The sequence below is a fragment of the Bos indicus x Bos taurus genome, chromosome 11, assembly GCF_003369695.1.
Source record: "Bos indicus x Bos taurus breed Angus x Brahman F1 hybrid chromosome 11, Bos_hybrid_MaternalHap_v2.0, whole genome shotgun sequence".
Classification (NCBI taxonomy): domain Eukaryota; kingdom Metazoa; phylum Chordata; class Mammalia; order Artiodactyla; family Bovidae; genus Bos; species Bos indicus x Bos taurus.
In genome coordinates this window covers 102,617,933-102,632,914 of record NC_040086.1, presented here as the reverse complement: position 1 = coordinate 102,632,914, position 14,982 = coordinate 102,617,933, and the positions used below count along the sequence as shown (strand labels likewise).

The window sequence follows — 14,982 nt, the reverse complement described above, 5'->3', positions numbered from 1 at the left end:
GAGTCTTGAAGGCACCGCAGGGACCCCTCTTCCCCCCGCAGGGTCCACCGCCTGCCCCGTGGACGCACTGGCGTTCTCTCCAGCCCCAAGGCCTCGATTCTGCTGCCCGTTTGTCCACCTGAGCTTCTGTTCCAGAACCTTCCATTGGGACCCTTATGACCATGACTCACCGGCCCTCATGCAGGGCAGACGCTCACCTCCCCATGCAAGTGGCTAATGGCTTTCACGTGCTTCCCACCAGATTTCACAGGGCTAACTATTTGGAGCCCATGACCCTAGAAACCAGCATCATAAAGGGGTGGAAACGGGGCCGCTGACACTGCAGGCGGCTGCCCGGGTCTTGGGGCAGCAGGAGGCCAGCAGGTTCCCCCACCCCAGTGCGGGGGGCGCTGGGTGTGACCCCTGCACACAGCCCAATGAGGCATCTCCCACTGCCCTTGTCATCAGGCACTGTCAAAGGCCTGGTGACCTGCCCAAGGCCACCAGGGGTGCTTGAGGGGCCCCGTCACTGAGCTCGGGTGCACAGGCTCTCCTGGGTTCCTGGAGCCTCTCTGTGACTCGACAACCCCTCCCAGAACGGAGGCTGCTAGAGGCTCAGCTCCGACCCAGCAGAGGGTAGTTTAGGGCCGGGGGTGTGCGGAGCAATCGGAGCACCTTTCCAGATGCGCTGCCGCTCAGGGGGGTATTTTTAGCTGGCGCAGTATCCGGCACGTGCCGGAGCAGAAATAGAAGAGGCTCTTTTGGTTGTTCTGGATCTGACAGCCTCTGGCTCTCGGGGAGCCGGGCTGGGGTAGGGGGGGAGCGTGCGGAGTACAAACAACTTCTGCTGTTTGGAGAAACATCGAGGCCGAGGGTTGTGCATGGGATTATTTCTGCTGGCGAGCGCTCTTTATGTAAATGCCACAGCGCCAGCGTTGGCGCTCTGCTCCAAGTCTGTGAGCGTAATCACAGCGGGCTGGGGTGGGGGGGTGGCGGGCTGGGTAATTATGTTTTAAAATATCATCCGGGTTGTTTTTCCTGCGCTCCCCAAGCCCCTGGGTAATTCCGGGTTTGGAAGATTCTGACGGCTCTCTGCCATTCTGCCCCACACACCCCCCAACCCGCCCCGCCCAGCATTCCCCGAACATGCCAGGTGGGAGATGCTGCCCGACCCCCAGAGCGGCCACCCTCTGGCTTCTGCCCTGATCTGAGCTCCCGGGAGGCTCCCTCCTTTGCCCTAGAGTTGGCCCCTTCCGGGCCAAAGGCACCGGGTACCATGCTCACCCTGTGCATGTTGGCAGGCGCCTCCCCAGGAAGGGCTGAGCTCTGTGGGGACAGGGTAGAGGGGGCCCTGGGGGACCCTGCTGGGAATTGAGGGTGACTCCAGCGTGAGTGATCCCGGACCCTGGGTGAGGCAGCAAGAGCAGAAGGTGGGTCCCCAACCCATCCTCAGGGATGGGACTGACCACCCTACCTTACCCCGTGGGACTCGCCCTGTGGTTTACAAAATGCTGGTTCCCTAGGGCCTGGGTCGCCCTGACCTTCCCCCACGAGAGATTGGTGCAGAGATAACCTGGGGCTAATGCACGCTCACCTGCTCCAGCTCTGGGGCTGCAACCCTTCCTTGACACCACCCCTCCCAAAGCCCCTTTACAGCAGCCCCCGTGTGGCTTCCAGGTCCTTCTCCCAGCCCCACCTGGTCTCCTCCCTCCCCAGGCTCAGGTGTCCCTGCTGAATTGCCCTGTGAGCCCAACGGGGTGTCACAGTACAGAGGGCAGGGGGCACTGGCCAGCCCAAGGGGCTGCCTCTGACCCTCTGGGAGTGGTCATGGCACCTCCCCAACAGACTCCGCCCCTGAGCCCCTGCCCGGAGGAGACCGTCCAGCCCCTAGCGTCCTTGACCCCCACCCTCCGGCTGTCCAAGTTCTGGTGGGTCTGATGAGCTGTGCCCTCCTGCCCTGCCCAGGGCTCATCAAGGCTGCTGACAAGAGCCACTGCTCTCAGCAGGGAAGACCCACCCGGTGTCCATCGGAGCAGCCTGGGGCCCTGTCCAAGCTGTAGACGTTGCCTGGGTGCCGGGTGGGTAAGGGAGGGGTTGGGCCCTGGGCTCCCCTGCAGGCCGTGCTGCTCTGCCAGACGTGTGGTGGCCCGCCCCAGAGCAGCTGGGGTTCTCACCCACACAGTTGCCGGGGCAGTGGCCCTCCCAGGAATGACCAGGTGTGCCCGTGTGCTGGGGACACAGACGAGGCAGGCCCTGGCCCTGCCTTCTGGCCGCAGCAGCAGGGTGAAGAGGGCAGACTGATGGCCGAGTGTGAGCGTGAACCAGGGTGAAGGTGCCAGTCTGCAGGTCTGCGTGGAGGCTTGCTGGGTGCGGGCCTCTTGCTGGTCCTGCTGAGAGGCCTGGGCACACAGTGCTGGGGGGAATTGGTGCCAGGCAGGAAAACAGGGCAGGGGCATTGGGGAGAGGGGGGACATGGGGGAGAGGGGGACAGGCAGGGGCAAGAACCAGGGGCCTGCTTGAAGGGTGCTGGGGGATGGAGCCTGGCAAGTGGGGGTCCTGTCCATGGTGGAGTCCTCCATGCGGCCTCTGCTCTCACCCTGCCTTGGCTGCTGGCTGGGCACTCCTGTGGGCAGGGGGCAAGCCCTCGGCTTCCCCTTCAGCCTCCCAACACCTGGTGAGGCACAGGGGTGTGCTGGGTGCCCACCAAGTGCCCAAAGGACCCACCCCTCCATCCCGAGCACTAGAGGAAACCCCAACCAGGCCTCAAGAGACCCTGCAGGGGGTGGGAGAGTAGGGGGTGGTTGGGAGGCTGGCCTGGCATGGGGGCGGGGTGTGCTTGAGCTCAGGGTGGGGTTCGGTCAGGGGAGCGTCAGGGGGCCTCCCCCATGCCTGCCACCCCATCAGAGCTGCAGTTCTGGCACGCCTGGGGGTCCCTGAGTGCTCCCTGAGTGGTGATCTGTCAGGAACATTCCCTGAAGGCTCAGAGGCTTGGAGCTGGCCGTGGAGACATGGCGTCTGCCCTGCCTGGCTCTGCCACGCCCCCAGCTTCACTGCTGGATGGTATTGATGGAGCCACTCTTGGCCAGGAGCAGAGGGCGCAGCGCCCACTGGCAGAGGGGCTGTGTGGCAAGGGGCTGCTGTGAGGAGCGGCTGGGTGGGGGGCTGACAAGACGAGGTCTGTCCCCTCCCCGAGCCTTTGCTCCCCCAGCAGAGGCGGCTGCTCCGCCTCTACCGGGCTGTCCTCCGAGGCCTGGTGGACACTGCCGCGCCCCGGGAGCCTCCTGGACCGGACTGGACATCCCCCCACCTGCCCTATCTACTCTCTCGGGTTCTGCAGGGGCAGCAGCTGGTGGACAGGGAGGGTGGGCGCAGAGCAGCCCTCATGCTGGCCTGGGTGGAGGAGGGCCGATCTCCCCGTCTGTGGCCCCAGGGCTTGGCCGGGACGCCCCTGACCGGGCGGTCCTGTGTCCACAGTGCAAGAGAAGCCGGAGCCGGTGCCGCTGGAGAGCCGCTCCTGCGTCCTGATCCGCCGCGACCTGGTGGCCCTGCCAGCCAGCCTCATCAGCCAGATCGGGTACCGCTGCCACCCCAAGCTCTACTCCGAGGGGGACCCTGGCGAGAAGCTGGAGCTGGTGGCAGGTGAGGCCCCGCCCCACCGCGTCTGCTGTCTGCAGAGGCCCTCCCCTTTGGTTTTTCCTTTGGAGCTGTGAACAGCGTTACTCATCACCAGTCAAACAAACGAAAAAAAAGAACATCTTAAATTTCCTCTTAATTTCCTTTTAGAAGAATGTGTCACGAAGAGGAGTTATTCAATTGAATTAATTTAGCATTTTAATTGAATCCCCTGGGCTGGTCGGGCTTCTGATTGGCAGGGGCCGCAATCACGACTGTGTTTTAATTTAGGTCGTGGCTAAAACCAAGTCCTGTAGAGTTTGCCGGCCCCCCCCCGCCCCCGACCCCCCCCAGCTCCCCCGAGTGTCCAGAGGCCACGTTCAAGGGCCAGTGTCGCCAGCTTCCACACAGCGGCTCCTAGATGGACCCGCTTTTTCTATAAAAACAGACAACGCAGTGGGATCCAAAGCCCATTAGGGCTGGTGCCTGTTGGAAACATTTATCTTCTCAGTGTTGGAATTCATTGGGCCTCACGGCTCCTTGTGGATTCCAACCCCCCCACCCCCTCGGCCAAGCCACAAGTCTTGTGGGATCTTAGTTTCCTGACCATGGCCTGGCAGTGAGAGCGCAGAGTCCTAACCAGTGGACGGCCAGGGACGTCCCTCCTTGCAGATGTTTAAGGCTGTCCAGCAGTGAGATGAGAATTCATGGGCCACTGGGCCCCCACTCCTGTCCAGCACCCCGCCTGCCGCTCCTGGGCAGCTTCGTGGGGTTTTTCTGCCCGAGACATCCTCGCTGCTCAAACCACGCCTCAGCGGGCCACCTGGCCTTCTTAGCCGACAGGAGAGTCGCCAGGCGGTGTTAGCTGGTCTGGACGGGCCTGGGTGGGGTGAGGGTGCCCCTGGGCATACCCCGCTCGCCCTGCCCCCATGCCGGCTGTTACCGTTCCAGCAAGGGCCCAGCTCCTGAGTTCCAGGACTGTCCGCATTGGACTGGGATGGACTCTGAGAGTGGGCACGTTCCTTGGAGCCCTGGGGGTGGGTGGGCATGGTCTCCAGGGAGGCCTGTTTGGGCTGGGGAGGGGTGTGGGCCGGCCACCTTCCCTGGCTGGGTCCCGCCCCAGCCCCAAGCCTCCTGCTGGTCCCCCTTTGCAGATCTCCCCGCTGCGAGGCGGCTGTCCAGCCCATGTGGCTCAGGGTGACCCGTCTCGCTGCTGGGTTTGAGGCTCTGCAGACCTTGCGGGATGAGGCCCTTGGGGACACTCAGTGTGTCTTGGCCGGGGCATCCGATGGAGGTCTGCATCCAGCATCAGCCACGTGCTTCTTGGCCCCATGGCTACGGGTGTCCCTGGAGACCTGGCTCGTGGTGGGGACAAAGCGTGAAGCCAGGGAAGGCCCCCCACCCCCGAGCTGGCGAGTCACGTCTTCCCAGGGTGTCCTCCCACCTTCTGCTCTGCCCCCGCAGAAGGGAGGGCTGCCTTGTTCCTGCTTTTCACTAAGATGCTTCAGTACATACTCTATCGTAGACAAAGGCCCAAAGAGGCCCTGGAGGCTCCCTGCGCCTGTGCCCAGCGCTTCCCTGCCCTTCTGCGTTCTTCACACCCATGGCTCCCAGCTGGGGACACTGCCTCTGGCCTAAGCTCCTTTCTCCATGGGCAGCATCCGGGGTGAACCATCTGGGGTGAACCGGGGCTCCAGCAGCCTGAGCCTGCGGTCATCCCTGCCCTTCGTTGGCTGAGCCCTGGGTGGGCCCAGTCTGACCGGGCTCCCTGGGGCGAACAGCACTGCAGGGTGCGTAGTCCTGCCTTTGCGCTGGGCTGGAGGGAGGGTCAGTGCTGGGCCGGGGAGCCCGTCCCTGAGCTCCATGACTCCACCTCCCACCCCTGCCCGCAGCTCTTTGATCGGGGAGCAGCTGAGATGCAAGACAGGGGTTTACCCAAACCCACACCCAGGGCAGTTCCCCCGAGGGCCGGAAGGCAGTTTGGGGACCGCCCCATGGAAGCGAGTGACCAAGGCGGCCTCCTCCTGGAGACAGGACCCCGAGGGAGCAAGGATGGCCTGGGGCACCCTGGGGTCCCCGGGCCTGGAGTAGGGGTGCTGTCAGTGTCGGGAAGGCCCCGCCTGCCCCCTGCCTCCCCCTCACCTGCAGTCCGCCCGTCCTGGGCCCTGCAGCCCTGGGTCTGGGCCTGAGGGCCTCTCTGTCTCTCTGTGTCTGACGGCCGCAGGCTCTGGTGTCTACATCACGCGTGGGCAGCTGATGAACTGCCACCTGTGTGCGGGCGTGAAGCACAAGGTGCTCCTGCGCCGCCTCCTCGCCACCTTCTTCGACAGGTAGGTCCCTGCGGGCAGGCGGGCGCAGAAGCCTCGTTCCCTCTAGGCGAGGCTGTGTGTGTAGGGCCTGCACCTTCCCAGCTCCACGCCTGTGTCAGCCCGGGGCCTGGGGAGGGCTTCACCCCCCAAGTGAAGAAGCATGCTGGCTGCATGTCATGGGGAGTGGGGGGCCTGCCCCTCACCCCGACCCCCTGGGAAGATAAGCAGCAGACCGTGGGTGGGGCCCGTGCGCAGGTGGGTGGCATCCCCTCCTGCCGCCGCCTCACGCTGCCTCCCCTGCCCGCCCCTCCACCAGGAACACGCTGGCCAACAGCTGTGGCACAGGCATCCGTTCGTCCACCAGCGACCCGAGCCGCAAGCCGCTGGACAGCCGCGTCCTGAACGCTGTGAAACGTAAGAGGAGGGCTGGGGGGTCACTAGAGGGGGTGGGGGGCATCTCCAGGAGGCACCAGACCCCTGGATCTCAGCCTGGGAAAGGCGGCTTCTCCCAGAGGGAGCCGGTCTTGGGGTCGACGGGGAGAAAAGAACAGCTCGCGGGAGCCCGGGCTCGAGGTGTGAACGTTCTTGGTAGGTTTCCAAGCGTGATGAATTCAGCTGCGAAACTATTTTAATATGTGAAATAGATCTAATTTTCCTTTTTGAACAAAACCCCTTATTTACATTTGGGGGTTATTTTGAGCCTTTGCCATCTGCTCGGCCTGCTTCTGCCTCCCGCTCCTGGGTGTGTGGGGGCGGAACCGGGTCCATCTTGGTGGCAGACTGCCGCCGCCCCCCATCCCCGAAACCCCCCACCCACCCAGCCACCCCTGCCCTGGGACAAGGAAGAAGCCACCCGTGCCCGGCCTGGGCCAGACCAGCTGATCTCGTCTTCCTGAAACACTGTCTTAGTTTTCTTGCTTAAAAGAATCTCTCCCATGAGGCTAATTCTGTTTAGAGCAAAGAGGGGCCTTTGCAGCAGGTAATTGCATCCCAGAGCGTGCGGTGCTGGCAGGGCTCTGAGAGGAGGCAGGCGGGGTGGGGCTGGCCCGCCTGGAAGCAGGGCTCACAGTGGCGGGGGGCTCACTCTGGGGGACCCGCCTCTGAGTTCCCTGCTGTTTGTGGAGAGCTGGGTCTCCTGGCTTCTGGAACAGAAAGGAGGAGAGGGTGGGTCATTATTGTCAAACACGATGCCGCTGCCGCGCGCTGGGCTGAGAGCAGGCATGAGCCAGTACCCTCATCACCCCTTGCCAGCTCTTCAGTCCATCTAGGGCCCAGAGAGACCCACCCCCAGAGGAGTGGGACGGGGCCTCCAGCAGGGAGAAGGGTGACTGACCGCTGGTCTTCAAACTGCCCCAGGAGAGGCCTGAGTGGCCACGTGGCCTCCCCCCCTCCACTGGCCCCAGAGTGGCTGCTCCAGCCCAGAGCACGCCCTGCCCCAAGGCCCCTGGGGAGGCGGAGGGTGGGGTCCTGGGATTCCTGCGGGTGGGTGGCCGCTCACCCTGCCCCGCCGCCCTGTCCTTGCAGTGTACTGTCAGAACTTCGCCCCCAGCTTCAAGGAGAGCGAGATGAACGTCATCGCCGCGGACATGTGTACCAACGCCCGCCGCGTGCGCAAGCGCTGGCTGCCCAAGATCAAGTCCATGCTGCCCGAGGGCGTGGAGATGTACCGCACGGTCATGGGCTCCTCGGCGGCCGGCGCGCCCCTGGACCCCGAGTTCCCGCCGGCCGCCGCGCAGGTGTTCGAGCAGCGCATCTACGCCGAGCGGCGGGGCGAGGCCGCCGCCATCGTGGCCCTGAGAACTGACGCCGTGAACGTCGACCTGGCCGCCTCCGCCAACCCCGCCTTCGAGGCCGGCGAGGAGGCCGACGGGGCCGGCTCGGTCATCCAGGAGGTGGCCGCGCCCGAGCCGCTGCCCGCCGACGGCCAGAGCCCCCCGCAGCCCTTCGAGCAGGGCAGCGCCAGCAGCAGCCGGCCCGCCACGCCGGCCCCGGGGAGGAGACCGGAAGGCCCGTACGCGGGGCCCTTGTAGGGAGGAGCCCCAGGCGGACCGGCGCCCAGGCGGGTACGGAAGCTGCTTGCATGCGTTACTAATACAGACAAATGTGATCAAGCCACTTACCTACTGAACTGCTACTGTTGCCTGAAAAAAATGTGATTTTTATTCTGCTTGTATTTAAAATTTATGAAGGAAACAAATGCATTCGTTATACTGTAAACCGATTAGGCCACTGGCGACCTAGTTGCGAGAAAGGTCCCAGGGGCTCCTTTTTGATATTCGAGAGGTTAGTCTCCAAGTTGTAGCTCCTCCTCCCCCGCGTGGGGAGGGGGTGAGAGGCCCCCAGGCCCCGGTGCCTGGCTCTGCCGGCCTCCCACCCCCCACTCCCTCCCCCTGCCCGGGATGAGGCCGGGGGCCTGTGGGGTGGGAACACGCGCTTTGGGGTCCTCGGTCCTCACGCCTGGGGACGGGGACCCCCCCCACCCCTCTGGGGCTACGGGCCAGGGCTAGGCCCCCAGGGGCCAAATCCCCGTTTTACCTTCTTCCTGAGACTGGGGGAGCAGGCCTGCCAGGTCCACCGTGCGTGTGGGGTGTGGATGTGTGTGTGCAGAGCATGCGTGTGTGTGTGTGTGCAAGGGCGGTGGTGACGGCTCCGCGGTGGGCCGTGCTAGTCCATGTGTGTGAGAGGAAGTGATCTTGGCTGTGTCTGCTCTCCTGCCCCGCGCCCCAGGGCCTGACCCCCGCGGCTCCACGGACCCTCAGTCCACCTGGGACCCAGGGCCCGGGCCGCCCAGCACCCCCTGGTTCCTGCCTGGCCGCCCGCTGCCCCGTGGGGTGGGGCCACTGCCCGTGGTGCAGCCCTCGCAGCCCTCAGCCACGTTGGGTTTATGTTTGCTTGTTTATTCGTTTTTGTCTTAATTCAGATCTATTTCATATTTGGTTTGGAAACTTTCAGACACAAAAGAACAAAAAAAAATTAAGAGAGGCTGGGGTGTCCCTGCCCTGACCCACCTCGGCTCTGGGGGGGTATGTGTCCCAGACCCCAGGCTGGGCCCCACTCACCCCTGTGGAAGGGCAGCCAGGGTGAGGAGGAAGGTAACTGGGGGCCAGGTGGGCGCTGGGCTCCCCACATGTGCTCAGAGGCCCAGGGTGCACGGACCTCCGAGGCTATGGGTAGGTGGGCACTGGGCACAGGCCTGAGCGGAGGCGGTTTGCAGGCGCAGAGGTTCTGGAATGCTTCGGGGCAGAGGGTGTTGACGGGGGTTGGGGGCCAAGGGCTTTGTTGGTTTGAGGCTGGAAAGCTCACTGTGAAGTTTCATTGCTGTTTGAGGGAAGGGGCACAGGCTGTCCCAAGTGCTCCCATCCAGACACCAAGGGGCCGCTCCCCACCTAGTCCCAGGTGGCCCCCAGGCATGGCCAGAGGCCCCCCACCCCAGCCCTACTCCCTGCACTCTGCCTTCCCTTTCCCCCCACCCCTGCCAGGCAGGTGTGACCCACCCCCCCCACCCCCGCCAGCCCACAAAGCTGAGCCACCCCCAGCCTCTTGCATGTCCCAGCTGGGAGGGGGGCATCATGGGAGAGGGGCTTTGGCACTGCCCCCCCCCAACCCCAGGCTCCTCGTCCTGCTGACTGCCGCGCTCCCTCGTGGAGGGCCCTTGGAGGAGACCTTGGTGTTGGGGGAGCGAGGGGTGCTTCTTCCAGCCAGGCCAGACATGTGGCCTGCTCTCTGCAGAGGTCTGATGGCCACGGGCTGGGCTAGGAGGACCCGGGGTGGGCACATGGGAGCTGACCTCAGCCCCTTCGCCTGCCTGTCTCTGCCCCAGGGGCTGCGGCTCCTTCCTGCTGGGGCTTCAGGCCAACCACGTGGCCCAGAGGTAGGCCTCTTCCGTCTCAGGCCTGGGGAGGGGCGGCGGGGGGGGGCAAGCTGGCACAGCCCACAGCCCACCAGGGACCAGGACCAAGTCCTCCTGGAGTTGGGAGGAGGCCACAGCCCCTAGGTGGGGGTGGGGTGGGGGCGGGTGAGGCGGACTCCACCACCCTACCGGAGCCCCCATCGTCGGCCGACACCCCATGTTTGCACTTTTATCCAACTAGCTCCTGGGGACCCTCGGGGGCCGGCTGCCCGCCCTGGCTGTGGACAGAAGGGCTTTGCTCTCTCCTCTTGACCCCCACTCCAATGTGGGCCCTGTGGCCATCCCCCGGCCCCCGGCCCCGAGGTCAGGACCGGGAGGGGCGCCGGCCTCCCAGAGAAGGCCTGACTGCTGCTCAGGCCAGCACAATGTCCCATGACCTCTGTTCTTTAATTGTCATAGTCGCCGTCTGTTTTGTTGTTCTGGGTAAGGAAGGCTAGAGCTGCAGGTGAAACTTTAATAAGAATCTAATGTGAATGGCTGCTGAACTCTTCCTGCGCTCCGGACGGGCCAGGCCGAGCGTTTTGCACTAATGTGTCCCGCGGTGGACGTGGGGCGGAGCGTTTGCAGACGGGCGTGGCTGATGATTGTATCTGCCGGGGTGCTCCCCCCGCCGCGTCCGGAATGTTCCGCGGGGCGGGCGGCGGCGGCGGGCCTGGGCTCAGGGGGGGCCTTCCAGAGTGCCTTAGCATCTTTTGATCATTTTTCCCAAGGAAAACCAATTAGGAGAACCAGACCCTTCCCTCCTCTGTTTACAAGACGACTAATTCCTGTCCCGTGAGCGTGACCCTCCACACCCGACCCCTGTAGACCGAGAGACAAGCCACTCAGTATTTATGAGATAACCGCACCTTTATCCCTAAGCTTGACTATTAGCAATACGCATATACTACATAGAGTCTACATAGAGCTAAGTCTATCAGCGCCTTTTGGAGAGAGAAGGACTGGGCCAGTCCCAGCGGCCGTGGCGGGCAGCCCGCCCGGGCTCCGCGGCCGCCCCCCACCCCTGCCCTCCCCGGTGGCCGGGCTGGGCCCCGGGAGGCAGCTGGGACGAGTGCAGAGGTCCAGGAGAAGGGACCGTGATGTGACAGATACTGTGAGCTCGGTGGGGCTGCCTGTCCGCCCGGCCGGCTGGCCGGCGGCCTCGGTACTTGAAACCTGTCTTGCTTTCTGCACTGTCTGGTCTCACCCAGAGTTCTCTGTGGTTGCTTAGCCTTGCACTTGATGCGATCGTCTTACCCTGCCCTTGAATGTGGACCAGAGGCAAGGGGAGAGGCCTCTGGGCGTGCGGCCTGCGGCCCCAAAACCGCTGTCCGGGTGCTGGGGCCCCAGGAGCCGGGCGTGTTTCTCCTCCATGAAAACTCATTCCTCGGCGGCCTTTCTGCTGGGAGGAAGGAGGAAAGCAGGGGCTCAGCCTGGGAGCGGCCTGCTCGGTTCCGGCCCTGACTCTGTCCCCATGTGATGGCCAGAACCTCCCAGCGTGGGTTGGGTGCGTGCCACCCCCAGCCGTGGACGGCTTAGATTCCCCTCCACCGGGTTATCTTTATGGAAACACTCTGCTGCAAGTCGAAAAAGGCCTATGGCCCATAAACCACCTGAAAACTCAGAGAAAACCTCTGCCTGCCTCTCTGCCAGCAGTAAATCCTAAACACAGAACTGAGAGCTCAGAGCCGTCTTGAGCTTTAACTACTGTTTCTGAATGTTGCTGCTGCAGACGTCTGTCATTGTGTCAGCCAGCCAGCTCCAGGCGTGTCGCCCGCCAGCGGCCAGAGACCGTGGTGGGGGGCAGGGGTGGGGGTGGGGGGGCTCGGTACAAGGTGTTTCTAACCTGGCAAGGGTTTTTGGTTTTTGTTCGTTTGTTTTGTTCTGTTTCTTTGAGAAAAACGAGAAGGAATCTGATGCAGCATCTGTCTAAAGCATTCAGATTGGACACCCCGCTTGGATTCTGATCAGCGCTTCTTCGTTAGCGTTTTGCACATGGTTGTCATTTTTATGTCAAAAGAAGCCAAAACTTGCAATACTATTTTTAGCAGACAAAAAATAATAAAAACTAAATATAAACCGTATAAATATTTTTGACTTGAACATTTGAATGGCATTGGGTGCAAATAGACCATTCATCCTTTGGACGGACTGTTTGGGGAAAAGAAAGAGACTTTTGCAAAGGAGACGGTTGTTGTTAAAGAGTCCGTGGAGGGGTTAAGTAGTACTGTAACTCACGACTGTTAAAAATCAATAAATAAATTGTCCTGTGCTGTATAGGAGGCCTGTTTCACAGTAACACTGAGTTCCATTTCAGCCTCAGAAGAGACTGGCTTTTTTTTTTTCTTCTTGTTTTTATTTTTTTTTTTAAAGAAGGAGGAAACCTCTGTTTGTTCCTCCTGCGCCTCCCTCTCTTTCGTGCTGCTACTTGGCAGAATTCAGACTGTTGCTTTTTCGCCACGGCTGACACCCTATCATAACTCAGAGGACACGACAACGTCCGCCAGCGACCAGGACCCAGAGGGCTTGCAGTGTGCTCAGAGCCGATCCAGGAAGTGGAAATCCGTTACAAACAAAAGGATGTGATCGTTCATTGTAAAGCGCTTTGTAAAATTCACATTTACAGAATAATAAAGTCAGTTCAAACCCAAGTTGCCTGCACTTGGCTCCTCTGTGGGGTTGGGAGAAGCCAGGGAGGGCATGGGTTTGTTGGAGGCAGGGCAATCAGCCGTCCCAGGAGGGGCACCCTCAGGACCCGGGAGCCCTGGGTGGGAGAAGGGGCCATCCCCAGGCTCGCTGCCCATTGTCCACACCTGGTCCCCTTCTCCCTGCCCCCAGTGTCTTAGAAGGGAAGGGGGCTGGTGGGCAGGATGTCGGTGGGGGGCGGTCCCGTGCCTGGGGCGGGGGGGGGGGGGGGGGGGGGGCGCCTGAGCTCCTGGTGAATTGAGGGGGCTCTCCCTTTCATTGTCTGCAAACTGGGGCGCCTGGCTCACCTGCCTGCCCCCCCCAGGCGTGCAGCTGCCTCCCACCAGGCCCTTCCCCTCCTCTGCTCCTGGGCCAGGTCCGCCCCCAGCTGGACGAAGTGGGAATTACAAGTGGGCGGAGCGGGTCGCTGGTCCGAGAGCCCCAGGCTCCATCCCCTGAGCATCTCTGGAGCCATCCCTCCAGTTTCCCCAGGGCTGGTTCGCAGATTCAGGCGTGGCAGCTCTGTCCACCCTTCACTCCACTGCTATACCGACAAGGACCTTTTTGGGCTCCAGCGGGTAAGGTTGTGCATCTGTTTGTCCCACGGACTTCAATCAGTTCTCAGGTTCTCACGTGCGACTCATGCTCAGACATCTAGGTGGTGGGCTCCTCACTTCCTCTGTCCTTGGAGGGTCTTGTCCAGAGGGGCCACGGTTGGCTTTCTAAAGGCACCCCTGGCCTCTCCCCTTTCTCAGGCTTTGTAGCAATTGTTCTGCCCAAGCTGCTGTTGTTTAGCCACTCAGTCGTGTCCAACTCTTTTCAACCTCATGGACTGTAACCCTCCAGGCTCCTCTGCCCACAGGATTTCCCTAGGCAAGAATACTGGAGTGAGTTGCCATTTCCTTCTCCAGGGGATCTTCTCCACTGATTAAACCTGCTTCTCTTGCATTGCAGGCAGATTCTGTACCCCTGAGCCACCTGGGAAACCCTGCCATGGATGGATTTATTTACTCATCTGTTTATCTTGAAACTGCCGCCCAACACGGGGTGGGTAGGTACGGAGAGGAGGGGTCTGGAGAAGGCAGGGGTCTGTAAGTCTGCTTGGAGTGACATTCCCCAAAGGGGGCAGGGTCCCCTGGAGCCATGGCCAGGGCGGAGCAGGCACAAGGGCTAACGTGGGTGGACGTGGTTTCCAGATGGGCCTCTCGGAGGGGCTACCCCGCAGTCCTCTCATCAATGCCCGGGAGCCTGGTCAGAGACAGGCCCAGGAGGAGCCCGGCTTGCCTGCCCCACCCCGCACCCAGCCCTGGGGGGTGAGCACTTCTGTGGGATCTGGTTTTCAGCTCTGCTCACCCATCAGCTTGGCCGCCACAAGTCCTTGCCCCTCCTGCCCAGGACCTCAAAACTGCGGGATCGGCAAATTCCAGGTCACCCACCTGGGCTGACGGAGACACCTGATTTCTGGGCCACAGACTGTACCCCTCGAAGGCCCCCACTCAGGCAGCCCCATGCCCCCGGTAGCAGGGACAGCTGAGGCCGGGGCTGGGGGCGGTACTGTGAGGAAGGGCTCTGCTCTGAACCCAGGAGTCCTGCCACGTTCTGGTTTGAGCCGCCCAGCCCAGCCCCCACCCCGGGTGAGCCTCGGGGTTCCCCGCAGGATGAGATCCAGCATCTACCGGCCGGGCTCTGTCCTCCCCAGCCTCTGTCCTTCAACCGGCCTCCCTGCCCTTGCAGCCTCCACAGAAACTGGCTGAGGCATCAGAACCTTTGCATCCCACCCCTTTGTCCTGTCCTGGAAGTGGGTGCGACGTCAGCAGGACCCAGAGCTCAGCCAGGAGCCCTTTGTCCTCCGGAACAAAGGGTCGGAGCCCGGGGGTGGGGGTGGGGGTGGGGGGCTAAGCCGTGGGGGAGGGGCGCCCTGGATCACGCTGCCACACAGGGGTGACCGGCCCGCTCCGGATCCGGGTGGACACTGTGGGTGTGTCCTTCCTGGCCCTGAAAGACCATCACCGCTCCCTCAAGGCATCCCAGTGGTGCGGGAGGGTGTCCAGGCCTGTCTGCTGTGGCAGAGGAGGCCTGGGTGGTCAGTTGTGGTTCTGTGTTGGGTCCATTCCATCTGGCCAGGAGGGTCCACTGGGAAGTGGACGCAGATGGCGGTCAAGGGGCCGCTGGGGGTATTCGCCTGTCAAGGGAAGGAGAACGGGGCGGGCAGATGGTAGAGGGTTAGGGCCCAGGCCTGGAAGGGAGGTCGGGCAGGGCAGAGGGGACACTGCCCCCTCCCGGGCTACCCAGGGGGGCACCCAGCTCCGAGATCTTTTGTGCCACACAGGTCGGGCACATGGGGCTGGGGGACACGCGGAAGGCGGGTCTGGGGACACGGCGCAGACAGGACTCCTGCTGTGACGGGGGTGGGCGTCAGACCACAGGACCCTCTCCCCGGGGCTTCCCTGGGGTGTCTGTAGCCAGCCTCAGAGCTGGGGCTGGGAGGGGGCCTGAGGAGTCTGGGGT

General features: G+C 62.8%; 1 protein-coding gene across 3 annotated transcripts in view; it reads left to right on the top strand.

Moving 5' to 3' along the window:
* NACC2 (NACC family member 2) overlaps nucleotides 1-12,440 on the top strand; it is an 83,759-nt gene extending 71,319 nt beyond the window's left edge. For all 3 annotated transcript variants that reach the window (XM_027556730.1, XM_027556732.1, XM_027556731.1), the window contains exons 3-6: nucleotides 3,454-3,618; nucleotides 5,816-5,921; nucleotides 6,217-6,314; nucleotides 7,425-12,440. In XM_027556730.1, coding sequence (XP_027412531.1) covers nucleotides 3,454-3,618; nucleotides 5,816-5,921; nucleotides 6,217-6,314; nucleotides 7,425-7,930 — 875 coding nt within the window. In that variant the 3' untranslated portion in view covers nucleotides 7,931-12,440. The remainder of the gene's footprint in view (nucleotides 1-3,453; nucleotides 3,619-5,815; nucleotides 5,922-6,216; nucleotides 6,315-7,424) is intronic.
* The last annotated feature ends 2,542 nt before the right edge of the window (nucleotides 12,441-14,982 follow it).